We start from the raw sequence: 17274 nt of genomic DNA on the forward strand, positions 1-17274 counted from the left end.
CCCTTCTATTTTCTGAGTCCACCCCTTCTCCCCCACCTTCCCTTCAAATTCTCGTTGGAACAGCTACTAACAATATATAACAACCCTATAAAATAACACCATAGATATCACACATATATACCTGCTTATTTAATGGCCTGAATAAGCAGTCCCTCCAGGTCACCAAGGCAAGCTAGAAGCAAAGGAAGGGAGATGAAAGATGAAGTAAGAAAGTATTTGTACATATACAATGCAGGATAACTCCTTAAGGAAAGCTGATACGGTACGCTAAATAATTGGAACTGCTTTTAATTATTATTATATTTTGGCACACACATTTCTTATGCATCAAGACAATAAAACTACCATTTGCTTTATTTCTAACTCTACCTAAGATATCCCCTTTTCTGACAGCGATCCACCGCCAACTCTGAAAACTAACAAACCCTGCAGGCCACCCTGACAACATACAGCCTTTTTTGCTGGTGATGTTCAGGCTAACAAAGTCCCTTAGAATCAGGCTAGTGAAGTTAAGAGGGAGAGAAGCAAGAATACCAACTGGTTTTCTACCATATGCAAAGTTATTTTAGTGAAACAGTAAAATAACACATCACTTCCTTAATGCTCCACCGGCAAGGACAGTAATGATCCTTCATTTAAAAAAAATAAACCCAAGTACTTCCAGTGATCTAAGATACAGAACTTCTGTTGTGTTCTTCCCATTTATATTACTTTACATAACAAAAAAAATATCAAGATCACATATCAATCTTTCAGAACTGTACCAAAATAACTTGCATTACAAACCAAATGTTGACTGAATCTTAGCAGCTTGGATGCTATAAAATTAGTAGGGATGTATTGAAGTCAACAGGGGAAAAAAAATTGCAATTTACTTCTCCATTCTATATTTGAACCACTTGACTGAGTTCTAAATGGAATGACAAGGCCACTCTGATGCACACAGACAACAGTATAAGCAGCAAATACACAGAACCAGACATCCCTTGACAGTCTAATACTGGTAGCCCCAATATGTACAAAGCAGATTGAACACCTCACAGCTTTAGACCTGTGGAATTTTTACAGATATAGTGGGGTGGGAGTAGGGGAAGGGGGGAGTCTTCTACTTTTCCCACTTCTTCAAAACTTCTGTGAACTTCCTACAAGTTTCAAGAAGCAATCTGAAGGCCAATAATGCAAACATGACAGATGGAATGGATAAATCACTTACTTCAAAAAGCTACTTACTGAATAAATTTCATATATTCCTTTACGACCTTCATCGCACTCACGACGAACCCAATGTCGATTGAGGTAGGCACATATCCCATTCAAGACTTTGCTTGAAAACCTGTAATCTTCCCACTGTTGGGTGTAGAATTTCAGCACACTCTCATCCATCAAATCTTCACCATCCTGAAATAACAAGTTTGCCAGTACTCTGGGGTGATTTTAAGGTACAACCAAGGTAATCTAAGAGTGTACAGCCTAACTGTGTAATAAATCTACACCACGCAATACATTTATAGGAAACATACTGCTAATACATTCACTTCTACATTAATAAGACAAGGCCAGTATGAGATTTAGAAATTAAAATACTGATAAAAGAACCACTACATGGCATAGAAAAAGCTCCAGAAGCAGTCCCATCCCTCCTGTGGGGTAGTAAGAGGGCACCACATGAGAAACAGCCAGCCACATGGGTAAGTGAGCTCAGCAGAACATGCCAGTGCAATGGCAATGTGTTCAACATGACAATCTCCCTAAAATACATTGCCTGCTCCCACTGCTGCTACCTGGGGAGCTGAAAGAAGCAAGTCTGGACGGGGTCTTCTCTGGGATCCTGTCAGGTAGAAAACAGTACCCCATACTCATGGAAATGGATATGGCATCACGTTTGCTCTTGTTACAGAAAAAGAAGAGAAGGTTGTAACACATGAAGTTCAAGCCCATTTCCAAACTGGAGCACTACAGCCTGAATGGACAAGGGTATGAAACCACAGTGCATTCTGGATAAGACTGTTAATACCTTTAGGCAGCTTCATAAGTTAATTACACAGCAGACTTGACAGGACGCCAAGAATTCTTTTATTATTGCTCAAAACTAAAACCCCAAAAGTTTAAAGCATGGTTCCTTTCCAAAAATAACTAGAAACCGTTCTCTTACACAGCAGCCTAGCATTCAGCTCTATTAGTAGTCTATTTATTAAATCAAATTACTGGCTACCATCAGGCATTTTCAACATTACAGGCAACCATTTGTTCAGCATTACTAATATGCTGGTTAATCGGTTACAAGTCTAGCCATTCTTGTTCAAGATACAGGACAGCTAAAGATGGCATATAACATTACTTCTATAAAAGACAGAAACACTGTTTTGGCTTGAAGAGGAAAAGCAGCTCACAGGTACGAGACAGATAGCAACCGATCTATGCCCAAAGTAAAGCCTACAACACATTCCAATGGCTAATGGAGACAAAAGCAGATTTTAAAGTCATTCCATTTACTTCCAGCGGCTGCATACACCTCTAGTTTTGTTCGCACAAGCTTTGTTCAGTCAACCCAGATGACTACTACAAACGCACATTGGCTCCATCTTACCTTAAGGAGATTTGTCAAGTAGTTCTTCAGAAATTCTTTTAGCCGTTTGTACAATTCCAAGCCAACAAACTGGGCACCTCCAGGTGTCTGGCCCTTTTTCGATTTAGAAGGAGGTACTCCAGCTCCCCGTGCTTGATTAGACTGGTGTACGCTAGTACAGTAGTTATAAACATGACTGACAGGAAAGTCAAGGAATAGGTATGTGCCAGCAAGGGACATTAGAAGTACAAATAAAGCCAGTGTTAATTTCAATAAGCTATTTTTATATGACTGTAAATGACAAACACAATACAAGATTCAGCAGTCCACGTAAAATCAAACCAAAGCTAAGAAAATGAAGTCATTTTCTGCAGAATTATCTGCAGCAGGTATGTGTCAGACTGAGTGCCCTGTAAATACTGACACCAACATTAAATTTACCTGACACTTGCTTAACAAGACCAAAACAAACCAGTGGAATTTCCTGGTAAGACTATTTTCAAGGTTTAAAGGGAATTTCTTTGATTTATTATATTGGCCTTCTACATATACATATGCTTTCATTTGAACAGGAAGACATTTCAACACTAGCCTCAAGCAACATTCAGTAGCTGAAAACACAGGATAGTACTTTTGTGTTCTTTCAAACACAATCCTTGACAAAATATTTGGCCAGTTAACACCAGCAGACAGGGGACAAACCTAGAAAGCAGTAATGGTGAGACACACGCTCAAATAAACACAAACAGCAAGATGAGATTCACTGAAATCCAGTCTTTGGCTACAACTATAAACCCAACATTTACATATGAGGAGGCAGTAATAACTTCTGCCCTCATACTAACACAGCCTACAATACTTGCTGTATCTGCTAATGTAACAGTTGAAGAAAACATTGTTTTCTGATCCAAAATATTCAGAGTTCTTCCAAAGCGGAAGTCACACTGCTTGAAACACTTTTAAAAACAAAAAAGCATCCTAAAAGAAACGGCAATCCACAAACAAGGAAAATAAACTAGCTTGGTAGCACTCAAATTCCACTTGCTGAGGACTCAGATCTGAAAAGTCACCCTCATGACTCACCTGGCAAATGGACAATAGGAACAAAGCTACTGAGCACTCACTGACAGTCTGAGGACAGGCTTTTGAGTCACATCCCTTGTTAGAGAATGTTGCATATTAAGCAATCCAGAAGATCTAACTGGGTTTTAGCTTGTGTTTTAAATTATGTGCCAAGCTTTAACCACTAGACAGGTTTCCTCCATGCTGTGTCATGTATTAGGTAATTAATACATTGCTGAGATTTGCTTTTTATCCTTCCCTTCAGAAAGACCAGCACAATATAATGGAAGGCATCAGCACAATTAAATACCAAGGGATTTCCAACTCCCAAATATACGATGCATTACAATCATTATGAACAAACTTTGCCCAACATTAACCCTTTTTGAAAGCATACATTTCTTACTTGTTACCCCATCCAGGTGCCAAATAATTACATTTCCCATGATATCAACCAATAACAAAAAACTTTCATTTGTGCTTAGCAACTGAACCTTTATCAGCCCCTCTCATCTCTCTCAGTCACTTATTTCCTGGACATTAATGATTTCTTCCAGTTCCCAGTCATTTGTTTGCTCAGCTTTCCTAGCACTGTTCCTAATTTTACCATCTTCACTTTGGTTTCAGAATTCCCTGTTCAAGCGAGGAACCTCACACAGGATAACAATTTTTCTCTAGATATACAACTTACTTGTTTTTCACAAACAAGAAAAGCAAGGCTTACCTAACAGTTTAATATAACATGTTAATATAATAACAGTTAATATAAGGTCCTCCAAATTGTGTATGAAAAGTCTCACCATCGCGATGCAAGGAAATGAGGGCTGATTCATAAATACCCTGTTGGCGTCTTGCCTCCCTCTTCCCCGATATTCTCCCATCCCAAGTGTCTTTGGCCAAGCCTAAAAACAGAAGGACTGTCCAGATGATGGGTAATTCATGCTGGTTTTGTGATTACTCCCTGATGAAAATATTCTTCCTGTTCTTCCCCATGAATAATCACAACAGCCTTCAGAAAAATAAAAGATCAAGGTTAGAAGACATAAGCCTTTTTCTAACCCCATATATGTTACTATGAAAAACAGTATTCCTTGTGAAGTAAACACTTGAAAAAGACTGAGACCTTCTGTCCATGCCTGACAGTAATCAACACAGAGCTGGAGTAAAAATATGCCAGTAATGCCCATCTTTACCTGTTATTCTGGCTTGAGTCTTGCTAGCCAAAGTGCCTATAAGACAGTGCATCTGAAATGCTCCAGTTTAGTCATTCTAGGCAAGTCAAACTGAAGTTTGCCTGTGCAGAAGGCAGTTTGCAAGTGTATATAACTGACATATTATACATAAAAGAATGCTCCCTCACACTTTGTTTACAATCTGTGTCCCCATCTGCTAAAGCCAAGCACTGACAGAAAGAGTGACATACTCAAAGCAAAATCAAACTTGCGCTGCTTATGACAGTGCATGTCAGTCCACCCGAGAATCACAAGAGGAATGCTGTGAAAAGAATTCTTGGTTGCAGAAGGCAAAATAATCCCCTCAACTGCTTCATATGCTGGAAGCCATATACATATCTTTACGGCCTTGTAGGAGACAGTCTCCACTGAAGGAAATGCTCCTGACATACAACCCACCTGGAGGGCTTATTTGCCACAGTGGCATAGGAGGTCATGCAGGTAACAGTGATCTGGACTGGGGGAGTGACTGCTGCTACAACTGTTGTTCCTGTGCTGATCAGATCTGAACTTCTATGTCCACACACGGGAAGAGAAACAGGCTCTTTCAGTAGTAGTGCATATACTTCCTGAGCAAGGATGCCATCAAAACACAATGTTAAGCACACCAGAGTCACCTGTAAGCTACCCTCTGCCCCAGCAGAGTACCAAAATACCTCCAGAAGCAACTACAAATAGAAATTCTGTGAGACATACACCAGTTTAATTCAACATACTATGGGAAAACTAGCAGGTTTTACACCAATAGGTGCAAATGACTCAGTTCCATATAAGTTGGTCAAAGGAGGTGATCCTGCCCCTCTACTCTGCTCTTGTGAGAGCTCCCCTGGAGTATTGTGTGCAGTTCTGGTGTCCTCAACATAAAAAGGACATGGAACTGTTGGAACAAGTCCAGAGGAGGGCGGCGAGGATGATCAGGGGACTGGAGCACCTCCTGTATGAAGACAGGCTGAGGAAGTTGGGGCTGTTCAGCCTGGAGAAGAGAAGGCTGCGTGGAGACCTCATAGCAGCCTTCCAGTATCTAAAGGGGGCCTATACGGATGCTGGGGAGGGACTCTTCATTAGGGACTGTAGTGACAGGACAAGGGGTAACGGGTTAAAACTTAAACAGGGGAAGTTTAGATTGGATATAAGGAGGAAATTCTTTCCTGTTAGGGTGGTGAGGCACTGGAATAGGTTGCCCAGGGAGGTTGTGAATGCTCCATCCCTGGCAGTGTTCAAGACCAGGTTGGACGAGGCCTTGGGTGAAATGGTTTAGTGTGAGGTGTCCCTGCTCATGGCAGGGGGGTTGGAACTGGATGATCTTAAGGTCCTTTCCAACCCTAACTATTCTATGATTCTAAGTCCCTAATCTTGATTTTTTTTAATAAAGAAAACAGTTCTGCAGAGGTAATAACCGATTCTCCTTTTGGCAGCACAAAGTCCTTACAGTTCTTCCATTCTGCTATGGAAAATTAACATAACTGGAGTAAGGCTGCCTGAAGAACAGATGCGTAAAATTAAAAGGAACAGAAAGGAAAGCAGATTTAATACATTGTACCACAAAACTATAGGGCAGTTACTCTCATTACTTCTAGTCTCTTATTAAAGATCATTCTGGGGCCCAGATTTGCTGTTTCCCAGGTCACAAGCAGTAATTAACTCTATGCTGAGTGCTCTGTCGCCTCAAGAGCTGGCCTATAGCAACAAGCTGAGGTTAGTTCCACTTTTGTCACAAAATTCTATTTTCCTAGATTACGCCAAAGGCATGCAAGAACACCACAGTTACTGAAATACTGATAGGGAAATTGCTAGGAAATATCATGGAAGTTTCATATTCTTGTAAACCACTACAGACGATACAACTTACAATAAAGCAGCTAAGAAACAGACATGCCTATGTGACATAGGCCAAACAGACGAAGAGATTCTGTGCAAGCTTTTGATATTATAAGGTTGCTCAAAAGCAATCACTTTCAGAACAAGTGCTTCAAACCCTTACTTCAGCTTGGTGAGGAACAGCAGTAAAACAAACACTGCAGAAACCTTCATTCTTTTCAGGGAGGTATAAGCCAGAGCCTATTTAAGTCCGTTTGGTCCCACATCCAGTAAAGAAGGGCTTACTCACACAAAGCAGTACCAAGAAAACAAAGAAATTAAGACCCTGTCCCCAACCCCACACATTCTCCTTTTGCATTTCAATACACTTTACCCCAAGGTCAATTACACATCTATGTCTTTCGATTAAGTGCAGCTGCACTGTTAAACCATCCCCATTTTAGTCGCTGAAGCAGAGACTGAAGGAGCTATTACTGAATAAGCCACACAGATGCTATGAAAATCCATACATAACTGAGCTCAGACATGCCTCTACAAGTCTGGGATCAGAGAAACTACCAGCAAAAAGCCACCAGAAGACTAACAGATAACTTCTGCTTCCCTCTTCATGCCATAAACTCAACAGAATCACAGAGAATCCCCCAGTTACAAGGAAAATACAAACTGCCAAAGCCAAATACATATACAAAGTGTACAGTCTTTATAATAGGAAGTGCAAGAACCCTGATACCTGAGGTTGCTTTTAAGTTTAAATTTCTTTGCATTGACAAGAGGTTGGTTTTGTACGGAATATTCTTGGTTACTATAAAAATCAAGTAGAACAGCAAGTGATCATTGTAGAAAAGAACACAAAGAAAGGAATCAATCACACTAATATAAACATATTTTGCACTTAGCTCACACAAACCTAGCAGTTTTTATAAATATACACTAAAGCATACAATTATACCTACCTTTCCAGACAAGGTAAAGTATATTATGTACCCTTTGATCATGTAGACAAATACATTTACTTCTACCTTCACGTTCTATGTAAGCACTAACTGCCACATAGAGAAACACTATGACATATCATCTTGAATGTAAGTAGGATCAATATTAGCAGACAGCAGAGGTTGCCTTGATGTATCCAGAGTGACCTTAAACAATCTGACATTAAAGTGAAAGGCTAGCTTAGGAATCTCAAGAGAAAGTGGAAGAGTTTGAGGCTTTAAAAGTAAATGCCCTAAGACTCCAGTATCTTTTTGTGTGCAGAAAAAAGCATAATAATCTGTTCAGCAGCAAAAAAACCCAAACAAGATCCTATGCTGCCTGGTAACAACAGATTCATGTGATCAGAAAAAAGATCCCCACAGTTTTAATATATATCTGCTGATCTAAAATCCTACCAAATTAAAGGAATTCCAGTGAAAGCCACTAGGACGAGGATTGCAATAGAAGCAACCACAAAAGACCTTGGCAAATGGCTGCAAAGAGAAGGGCTTCATGGTTTCGCTTGGGCAACATGTGCTACTGGTGCTGAATCTTTTCACAAGTACAAAAAACATTCAATGTGTTTATACATTCTATTTAATGAACAGATTATCCCATCTGGTATATTTAACATGTAAGCATACTACTCTAATGTTTAACACAACCTTTTCCTTTAGCACTTGCTAATATCTCAGAAAAAAAAATCCCAGCTTATAAAACAGATTACAGTAACCTTTTGTGATGTACAATCACCTACATTTGGTCTGATGCATAACTGGTAACTACCACTTTGTTAAAGTAAGTTAACAAAACTGAATCACAGCAAGCAAATTCAGAAACAAGGAAAAAGATTTTCTGTAAACTAATGAGATGCGACAGAACAACCCAACATGTACCTAACCTTACCTGAAAATACTTAAGAGAGCAGTTACACTTGAAAATAACGACTGCAGCTAATAATGAAACACTAATAAGAAATGTATTTGTAAAATCCAATTTACAGCTGTAAGACTTGACCAGATTTTAAGTCATTGTAAATTCAGGCATTTTAACTACAAAGAGCTATATCACAATTATGCCAAACACAACTACTCTAATGTGTTATGTGAACTACTGATTTCAACAGTATGAATTTTATGTACACAACTTCAGAAAGACTTCAAAAGCCAATCTCGACATTGCATATATGCTTTTAGTAAAGCATCTGCATCTTCTATAGTTCTGTATACTCTTCCATTCAATGAAAAGATTTTAAGGTACCCTGATGTAGGTGAAAACCTTATTTGTTATAAATTAATGGAACTTGGAATCTTTAAACAGTTCTACTTTTTCCCATTAAATTTTCTTTAAATATTAAAACTGGACAAAAAGGTTCTGTTGCATATGAGCATAAATTAACTACAGTGTCAAAGAAAATCCTTAGAAGTGCTTCTCAGAGTATGTTATGTAAATCAAGACAGTGAAAGCATGAGGTTATGCCAAAAAAAGTCATTTTGATATTTCAAATAAAAAGTACACATACGAAATGCAAACCCGCCACTAAGCTTCCCTGGAAATCAGTAAGTTGACTTGTGCAAGAAGGAAGAAAATAAGAATGTCAGAAAAGTTATTCAGCTTTTTGTGTAAGCCACTATGAAAATCTTTGCTAGTTTAATATAGTGCAAGAAAGCTTTCTGATAGTCTAGTACCTGGTCTGAGAATCTGCTTAAGATACTTAAAACAAGAGGAGTAACACAATCGTTTCATTCTCTCCACTGCAGTGTTTAAATCCAAATGTATGTAAATTCCAGTTCAACCTCCCACACCATGAGGCCTGAGGAAAAGAAATTGCAGACTCGCCATATGATCAGCTTGAAAAAAGGGCATGATGCTGTGCCAAAGAAACCCAGAAAACCTGCACAACATGTGCAAGTATTTTCTCATTGCCAAGTGGACTTTAAGAAGAGCCATAAAGACTATAGAAAGACTAAAGAGCCATAAAGACTAAAGAATAATAGCAATGAGTAAGATGAGGAAGAATAATTCTAGTAACGAAGTGAGAATTCTCCAACCAACACCAAAACCAGAAGATCACCACTTAATGAACTCAAGCACAGTTCTCTCTTGGACAGACTAACTTGCAGTTTCTTCCAAATACACTAAATGCCACAGAGATTCTGTATGCAGTGATACTATAATTTCATTACTCCTTGACTAACTGCAACAAATGGGGATCCTTTTGTGTTGCTGCAGAACTGTGGATTGAACTTTTTCCCCCCTTGCATAAAGCAGAGGGATTTATTTCTGTGTGAACCACCATCTCAGGTGCAGTGTACCAGAACTTGCTGCTGTCCTCCTGAGTTTCAGGAGTGATTCATGAGCAACTTCATCACTGCTCTAACACTGACTTATAACCTAGTCCTGTGAACAACAACCTCCAAACTAAATGCCACTAAACCAAAAACTGGGTTAAAAAGCCCTCCCCTCACATCAGTAACGGTTTTATGTCCACCATTCCTGGAAATCTAGTTAATCTTACTGATTATTTCTCTTTTCTGCATGAAGTCAATGTTTTCATGTAATTCTATGATAGTCTGCAATACAGCCAGTTACAAAGTGGTAGCTACAACTAACTCTTCAGTACTATTTCAGTTACTATAGCTCTTCAGCTACTAGGCTCTTCAGCACTAAAAAATTACTTAATATCTAGGTAAGTGACAGAAAAGCATGCAGATTTCATTTTCAAGAATCTCACACATGAGGAGAAACCCCCCAGAACAACAAACCACACAACACCCCCCCCCCCCCCCCATCTTCCACATCATGCAGGCACCATTCTAAAGGAATGCTGTTTCTATATGGAAAACACAAAGAACGTGCCTCCAAAAGTAATTAAAGTACATTAGCATGTTGATCTTCATAATCATGTAAGGAGTGGTAAATAAAAAAATCACAACTTCCATAAAAGACAGGTCTTCCGGTGAGGTGCTGTGGCATAGGTGGCAGGGCAAAATGAATCACAGAAGTATATGCAGTACTGAAAAATATCTGGTGATCATATGATCTGATCAAAAAACTCACCCTGTAATCAGAAGCACAAATGAATCTGAGCTAGAAAAAGCAGGGATGAGGATCTTGACAACCAGCATTAAGAAACAAGATTTCTGGAGTCATCTCTTCAGTATTTTCAGATCTAGAAAACCCCTGGAATAATCAACCTCTTTCTTCTCCCACTGGACTGAAGGGAAAAAACAACACCTTAAGTGCAAGTTCTGGCCTGTACTCAGAGACTGAATCTATTGTCTCACAAAAAGAGACTCTCTGAACAAAGAAAATGAGCGAAGACAGGATGGAGGTTTCAAACCATTTGCATTGCACAACTCTTCTAGTTCTTTCTCAGATTCACTTGAAAGAACCACAACAAAAACTTATCCATCTCCCATTAATTTTGACTGAAAATTCTTTACTAGATAAAGGACTAAGGGCAGGTTTGCTAGCATGCATGGTTTTCCTCCTGTTACAGAGGGATGAAATGGAACCCACTTCAGAAGCAACACTGACCACTGCTCAAGATTTCCAAACTCTTTGTCATATCCAGCATCCTTGTAAGCAGGACTGATCTTCACACCACTTACATCTGTAGCTGAAATTCATCTGCAGCTGCTCTGCTTTGCAAACCTAGCTGTTTGACAGGCAGAGCTTCACAAAATAAAAGTCTGTCAATCTACTAGACTTGATGCACACACAGACTTAGCAAACATGTTACAGACACTGCATCTGAAAGGGGAGCAATCTTTTAAGCACTATTTCTGAACATGTACAGTTGGTATAGGATGCAAAGTGCATCGTTATCTTCATAGTGGACTAAAAACATTTAGCCTAACCAGTGTCAAATATTCTGAGTTATCAGACTATTAATCTACAAATGAAACTCAACCACCAAATTTATCTACTAATTAATTCACTTACGAAAGCAAGAAAAAACATCCTTGGGTTTGGACCAAACAACTCCTTGAGGGAGCAACACAAAGGAAATGAGTAATGAATAGAAAACATATCTCTTTTACAGCTTCATTCCAAGAATATTTGACAACATCAGAAGGAGGAAAAACACCATACCGAAGTGTTTTAACATTAGCATTATAATAAGCACTTAAGTCTTCAGTTGCCCTGTTTGACAGGCCTCAAACAAGAATATATTAAAGGCACTCAGAAGGAAAATAAAACCTCTCTGAGTTTCTACTTCATGTCAGATTTCTATTAGACTCTGAACTTTTGCAGACTTGTTTAATTCAGTCAAGAACAATGCTGAACCTAGCACTGCAAGACATCAGTCACGTTAAGTCTTAAGAAAGCAAATTATTTCATCTTCCCATCACTAAGCATCCCAGGAACACTCAGCACACTGCTTAGGGGTTTTCCCACCCCAAAGAGCATGGATTCTGCAGGCACAGATGAGATTACAAACTTTGCTATCTCCTTAGTAAGTCCAGAGAACTACGGAATTAATTGTTCTATAGCCTTAAAGCTCCTCTTTGTTCTTTCAAAAAAATTCAGACTAAAATTTGATATGTAATTCCAAATCAGTGCCAACAAAGCATTAGACATTATGTATCAGAACAGTAACATTTATTAAAAAAAATCTAAAAATCGATAAAGAAAAAACAACAGAACTGAAGTAAGATAGGAAACGTATTCAGTCAGCATTTCTTCTATCCTATGTCTGTACACACTGTTGTACTACCATCTTCTTAAGCAGTGTTCACCATACTAAGCAATAGAAGGAACACAAGGGAGTATGCCACTTTACAGGTGGAACATAAAAGAAGGATTTCTCACTTTCCAAAGTCCTGGAGTCAAACACTGAAGCTATAACATAGCAAGAGGCACAGCCCACCAAATCATTATAAAAGATACTTATGCACTAACTGACAGAAACAAGTTCCTACAATCTTACAAACAGTACTTCAGCACGCACATAAAAGGATGAAGAGAACCCCTTTTTAGCATATTATAGCAACTCTTAGAATGGGGAGAGGCTGGAAAAGTTCAGTATCTTCCTGATGCAAGCTAGAAATTCAAGAGAATCCACCAGGTGCATTTTCACTCCAGCTGGAAAATTATAAAACCAACTCAAGAGTAAAATCCTACCTTAAGGATGGCAAGAGAAAAAATTTCTAGGTTATTATCAGTAAGACCTGTAGCATAATGCCAGGGACTAACATAATAAGGAAAATAATTTCTGGTTTATTTTTGTGTTTTGTGGACTCAAAATTAGACCTAATAATAAAATCACTTCAAACATCAGCTCTGTTAAAGATAATAGTAATCAAACCTGAAATTCAGAGGTAGCCATAATTACAAAGAGAGTTTTCCAGACAACAGAATGTTCCAGCTTATTTGCCAGTAAGATTAAATAGAAAAGTCTAATCTTAAAAATAAAAACATATTCTTCTAAGCCATTAAGTCAAATACTTATGAAGCAATTCTGAGTTTAGAAAAGTAAAAAGCTATCTCTAATCTACTAACAGTGAAAGTACTAATTGGCTTAGGCATTAGGATACGTGTAGAGTTCCATGTATCTGGATTTTGCCATACTTTGTCTGGTGTAAACCTGTTGAATTCCAGCTCTTAGGTCATCCCATATCTGGTCAAGACCAATCTGTTTAAGTCCATGCGGGTTCTGACTCCTATTCGATGACATTTTGTATTTCCTGTAAAGTCTTCCAGTGCAGCTGCCTGAGATCTGGTTATTCCTCCATCAGAATCACAAGTCAAGTAACATTCTAAACTGAGTTGCAGTAACTCAGATATTCTTTACATACAAAGAGTGATGTTTTCCAGGACGATAACCTGCAAAAGGAAAAGAAAATATACACATTATACCAAATGACAGACCAAACCCAGTCACACTAGAGAAAAAGATTACAAAAATAATTGTTTCATTTAAACATTTTCATTTATACAGATGAGAAAAAAACATGATGAGATCTGAAATACCAGAACCAGGCAACCTGATTTTGCAATTCGGCAATGCACTACAAAATGTGACTGTTAGTGCAAAGATCAGTCCAAAGCCTGGAGGTACTTAGGTCAGTGTTGCTGAAAACAAAATCCTAAGGCTAGAAAGAAAATAGAACAGTAAACATTTTCCCAAGCAGCAGACTCTATTCTACTAAGAAACATTTCCTCCCTATACAGCAGGGAAACTCCAGTATTTCCAAACAGCTCCGAGTTCTGCGGTAACTCACCGTTTAACAAGCATCCTGCTGGATATCCAAGATTAAGACGACGACACTAAAATAACTATTTTTCTTCAGTCATCAATAACTCTCCCAGACTTGAGATGCTACTACAGACAACCTGAAACTCCAAGGTATTTTGGGAGCAGGAATTTTTTCCTATCTGATTGTATCAATTTCTTTTCTAAGTAAATAAACACCAGTTCCTTCAATGTCATCTTACCACCAAGAAAATACGCAGCCACTCCTGGTGGGAAGAAGGAACAACTAATGGAGTGCACAAATTAAGAGTGAGTGAATGGTGAATGAAAGAGTAAGAAATTAAGAAAATGCACTGCTCCCATAAGTGCTTAAGGACACAGTTTGGGAGGTAGTGAAAAGATGGTTATCAGTTCATCAGCCTTGTGAAATGACAGCATAGGAAAACAGTCACCTGGCAAGGTCAACTGAGAACATAAAGCAGAGAAGATTCATTTTTACACCAGTCCTTAAAAATACTTCACAATTTTAACGTCTTATCCACCATAGCAACAAAATAAAGAAGGTACCCAAAAATGACAAAGGAGGTAACATGATTTAAGAAATTAACCCACAAATAAGAGAGTTGTAGTAAGTCAGGACCAACTTAGTCTTACTGCAGCCTTTCATGAAAGGGAGCTTACGAAAAAGATGAAGAAGGACTTTTTAGCAGGGAGTGCAGTTACAGGACAAGAAGCAATGGTTTTAAATTGAAAGAGGGTAGATTTGGACTGGATATAAGACGACCTATTTTACAATAAGGGTGGTGAGACACTGGACCAGGTTACCTACAGAAGTTGTGGCTGCCCTATCTCTGGAAGTGTTCAAGATCAGGATGGATGGGGCTTTGAGCAACCAGGTCTAGTAGAAGATGTCCCTGTCTGAAGCAGAGAGGTTGGACCAGACTATATTTACAGGTCCTTTCTAGACAAAACATTCTGTAACCTAGAGCCCTTTCACTGAAATACTCCAAATACAGTGAAGCATGACTTTTTGCTGTGCTTGTATACACAAGAATACAGCTGCTGGCAAAGGCCCATATAAACCCTTCCTTTATTTCAAGGACAGTATAGGCCAAGACCTGACAAATCCCATTATTTGTTGTTGACCTTTGAGCAGTGGAAAATAATTCCTTCAGGATCTACAGCATGTCATAGGTGGCTTGTCACAGCCACTTTAAAGCTACTGCATGTTCCATTCCAGGTTTCTCACTGTTTTAAAGATCAAGTATTCTGTTATACCCTCTCTGGCCCCTATCCAATTTATTATAAGACTTCCTTCAGCTTTTTCTCCTTGACCCTAAAAAGACCTGCTAAGATCAGATCAAGACATTTCTTCAGGTTTTTTTAGTCAATGACTGTCTTATTGCAGTAACACAGAAGTTACACTTTCTGATAGCCCTTTACTATCCATCACTCATAAGCATTTAAATCTAAGGCTCTAAGTACAAAAACACTGAGGTCTTTTTATGCCGAGCTGAGCAACAGCTACCATCTCATTTCAATCAGGCATAAACTGCTTCTGTAGCTATTTTTCATTTTTACGTAACCAACAATTATTTATAAGACTAGGTGGAAAAACCACAAATTCAGTCATATATCTTATTAATACATACCAGAATTCAATATATTCCTCACAAAACATACACTTAAAATTCAATCTTGCCATTCTGTTTCAGTACTTACAGCAAATTGGTTATTTAAGGTACATGGGAATAATGCATCATCATGCTGCATTGTAATACAGATCAGACCTTGTTTCTATTTAACTTCCTTAGTTTCTGGACATCAAACCTGCTACAGGACTAATAATGATGGACTTTCACGACTGAGCAATGAAAGGCAGAAAGAACAAAGGTCCACAAGCAGCCATTCACCTCTTACTATAGGAAATACTCTGTGCACATTACACCCATGATCTCAGACTATGATTCTAAGTCAGCACTGCAATACACAGCAAGAAAATTAATTCAATGTCTACAGTCCACGAGAAGAAACTTTTTGGTTGCTCAAATCAGGTACTATTTGAATTCTCCACAGCAGCAAGAGAAAACACAGTTACAAATCAAAGCAGTTATGGATGCCCCATTCCTGGCTAGTTCAAGGCTAGTTAAACAGGGCTTTTGAGCAACCTGATCTAGCGGAAGGTGTTCCTGCCCATTACTCTCCTATTAATCTCCAAACATCAAGCAGCCTAGAGCCAGAATAAATTTTAGTAAAAATATTTTGGCATTAAATAATACAAAATACTTCAGTGCTGTATAAAAGTTCATAACAAAAAGCCAACCCTTTGCTAGCTAGCTAGCAGAGGATAACCATTACAACAGTTCACAAACAGGCCAAGGTCCCTTCCCAGGCAGTCCTCAGGGCCCTTACTCAGACATCTCTCCAGGTGCTGGCAAGAAGCAGCCACCTTTCCATTGCAAGCCCATGGTCACCAGCTGCTCAGCAGATGTGGAGTTTCCTCCTCTATGACAATGAAAATATTTAACTTTCTTCTCTAATTAAGCAGCTCCTAGCTCTTATGTACCCTGGCACATCTACAAATACTACCTTTTCCCAGAATCTTGTAAACTCAAGGTGTTCCTCACTCACACTGTACTAACTTTTCCTTGCCTCACCCTAAATTAACCTTCTGTATTTAAGTCAGGATGTAGCCATCAAAAACAACGCTATCGGGAAGAACTTAATTTTGATTTTTATTTTCTCATGCAGTCCATTACACACAAGTATTCTTTAAGCAATAAATTCCACTCCATTTAACAACATTACCTCACTATCACTTAGCTGGCTTCCCATTTGAATTTCACAATTAAACACATGAATACAGAATGATAGCAGCATGCCACTAACTTCCTAGACTCAAATAATTTACTTCTTCCAGTTAGTTACTAGTTAACACAGTTGGCAAATGAAGCAATAGCTGAATAATGCTATAAACTACTATATTTTCTTCTCAGTTTCAGTCATGTGCAGGAAGAAAAATACAGGTAATTATTAATATATTACCCTAACAGGAGTAAAGTTTCACTACATAAGAATACTTTAACTACAAAAGCCTATTTACAAAATCAAGCATTTGTACTTAGTGGTTAAAGTAAATGATGGTGTTAGATGTTCAGAGAGAGGGGTCAAATCTGGTCCACAGTAGTTATACCGCATCTCTCTACCCAACATCCCAATTACTACATTTATAGAGAGGGAGAAGAGAGAGTTTAGACGTCCACCACTACTTAGTGCCTGGGCCTGCATGCAACTGTCAAGAGCAAAGCACCCTCCCAAGAACTATGAATTCCTACAGGTAAATTAAAACCTTAGAACCTCAACATTACTAAGTCATAACCTTTACATCAGTGAGATCTCTCACCTTCCAAATGCTGTTGGCA

The 17274-nt window shown here is 38.6% G+C and overlaps 1 protein-coding gene across 3 annotated transcripts in view; it reads right to left on the minus strand.

Annotated features, from left to right (window-relative positions):
- The window catches only part of CUL1 (cullin 1), a 51404-nt gene that overhangs the window by 22344 nt on the left and 11786 nt on the right, over positions 1-17274 (minus strand). For all 3 annotated transcript variants that reach the window (XM_062625337.1, XM_062625339.1, XM_062625338.1), the window contains exons 2-5: positions 13194-13482; positions 2588-2762; positions 1231-1398; positions 122-172 (exon numbers count right to left, since the gene is read on the minus strand). In XM_062625337.1, coding sequence (XP_062481321.1) covers positions 122-172; positions 1231-1398; positions 2588-2762; positions 13194-13333 — 534 coding nt within the window. In that variant the 5' untranslated portion in view covers positions 13334-13482. The remainder of the gene's footprint in view (positions 1-121; positions 173-1230; positions 1399-2587; positions 2763-13193; positions 13483-17274) is intronic.

This window comes from Pezoporus occidentalis, unplaced genomic scaffold (genome assembly GCF_034315485.1).
Source record: "Pezoporus occidentalis ecotype Australia unplaced genomic scaffold, CSIRO_AGI_Poc_V1 ctg28, whole genome shotgun sequence".
NCBI classification, from domain to species: Eukaryota; Metazoa; Chordata; class Aves; order Psittaciformes; family Psittacidae; genus Pezoporus; species Pezoporus occidentalis.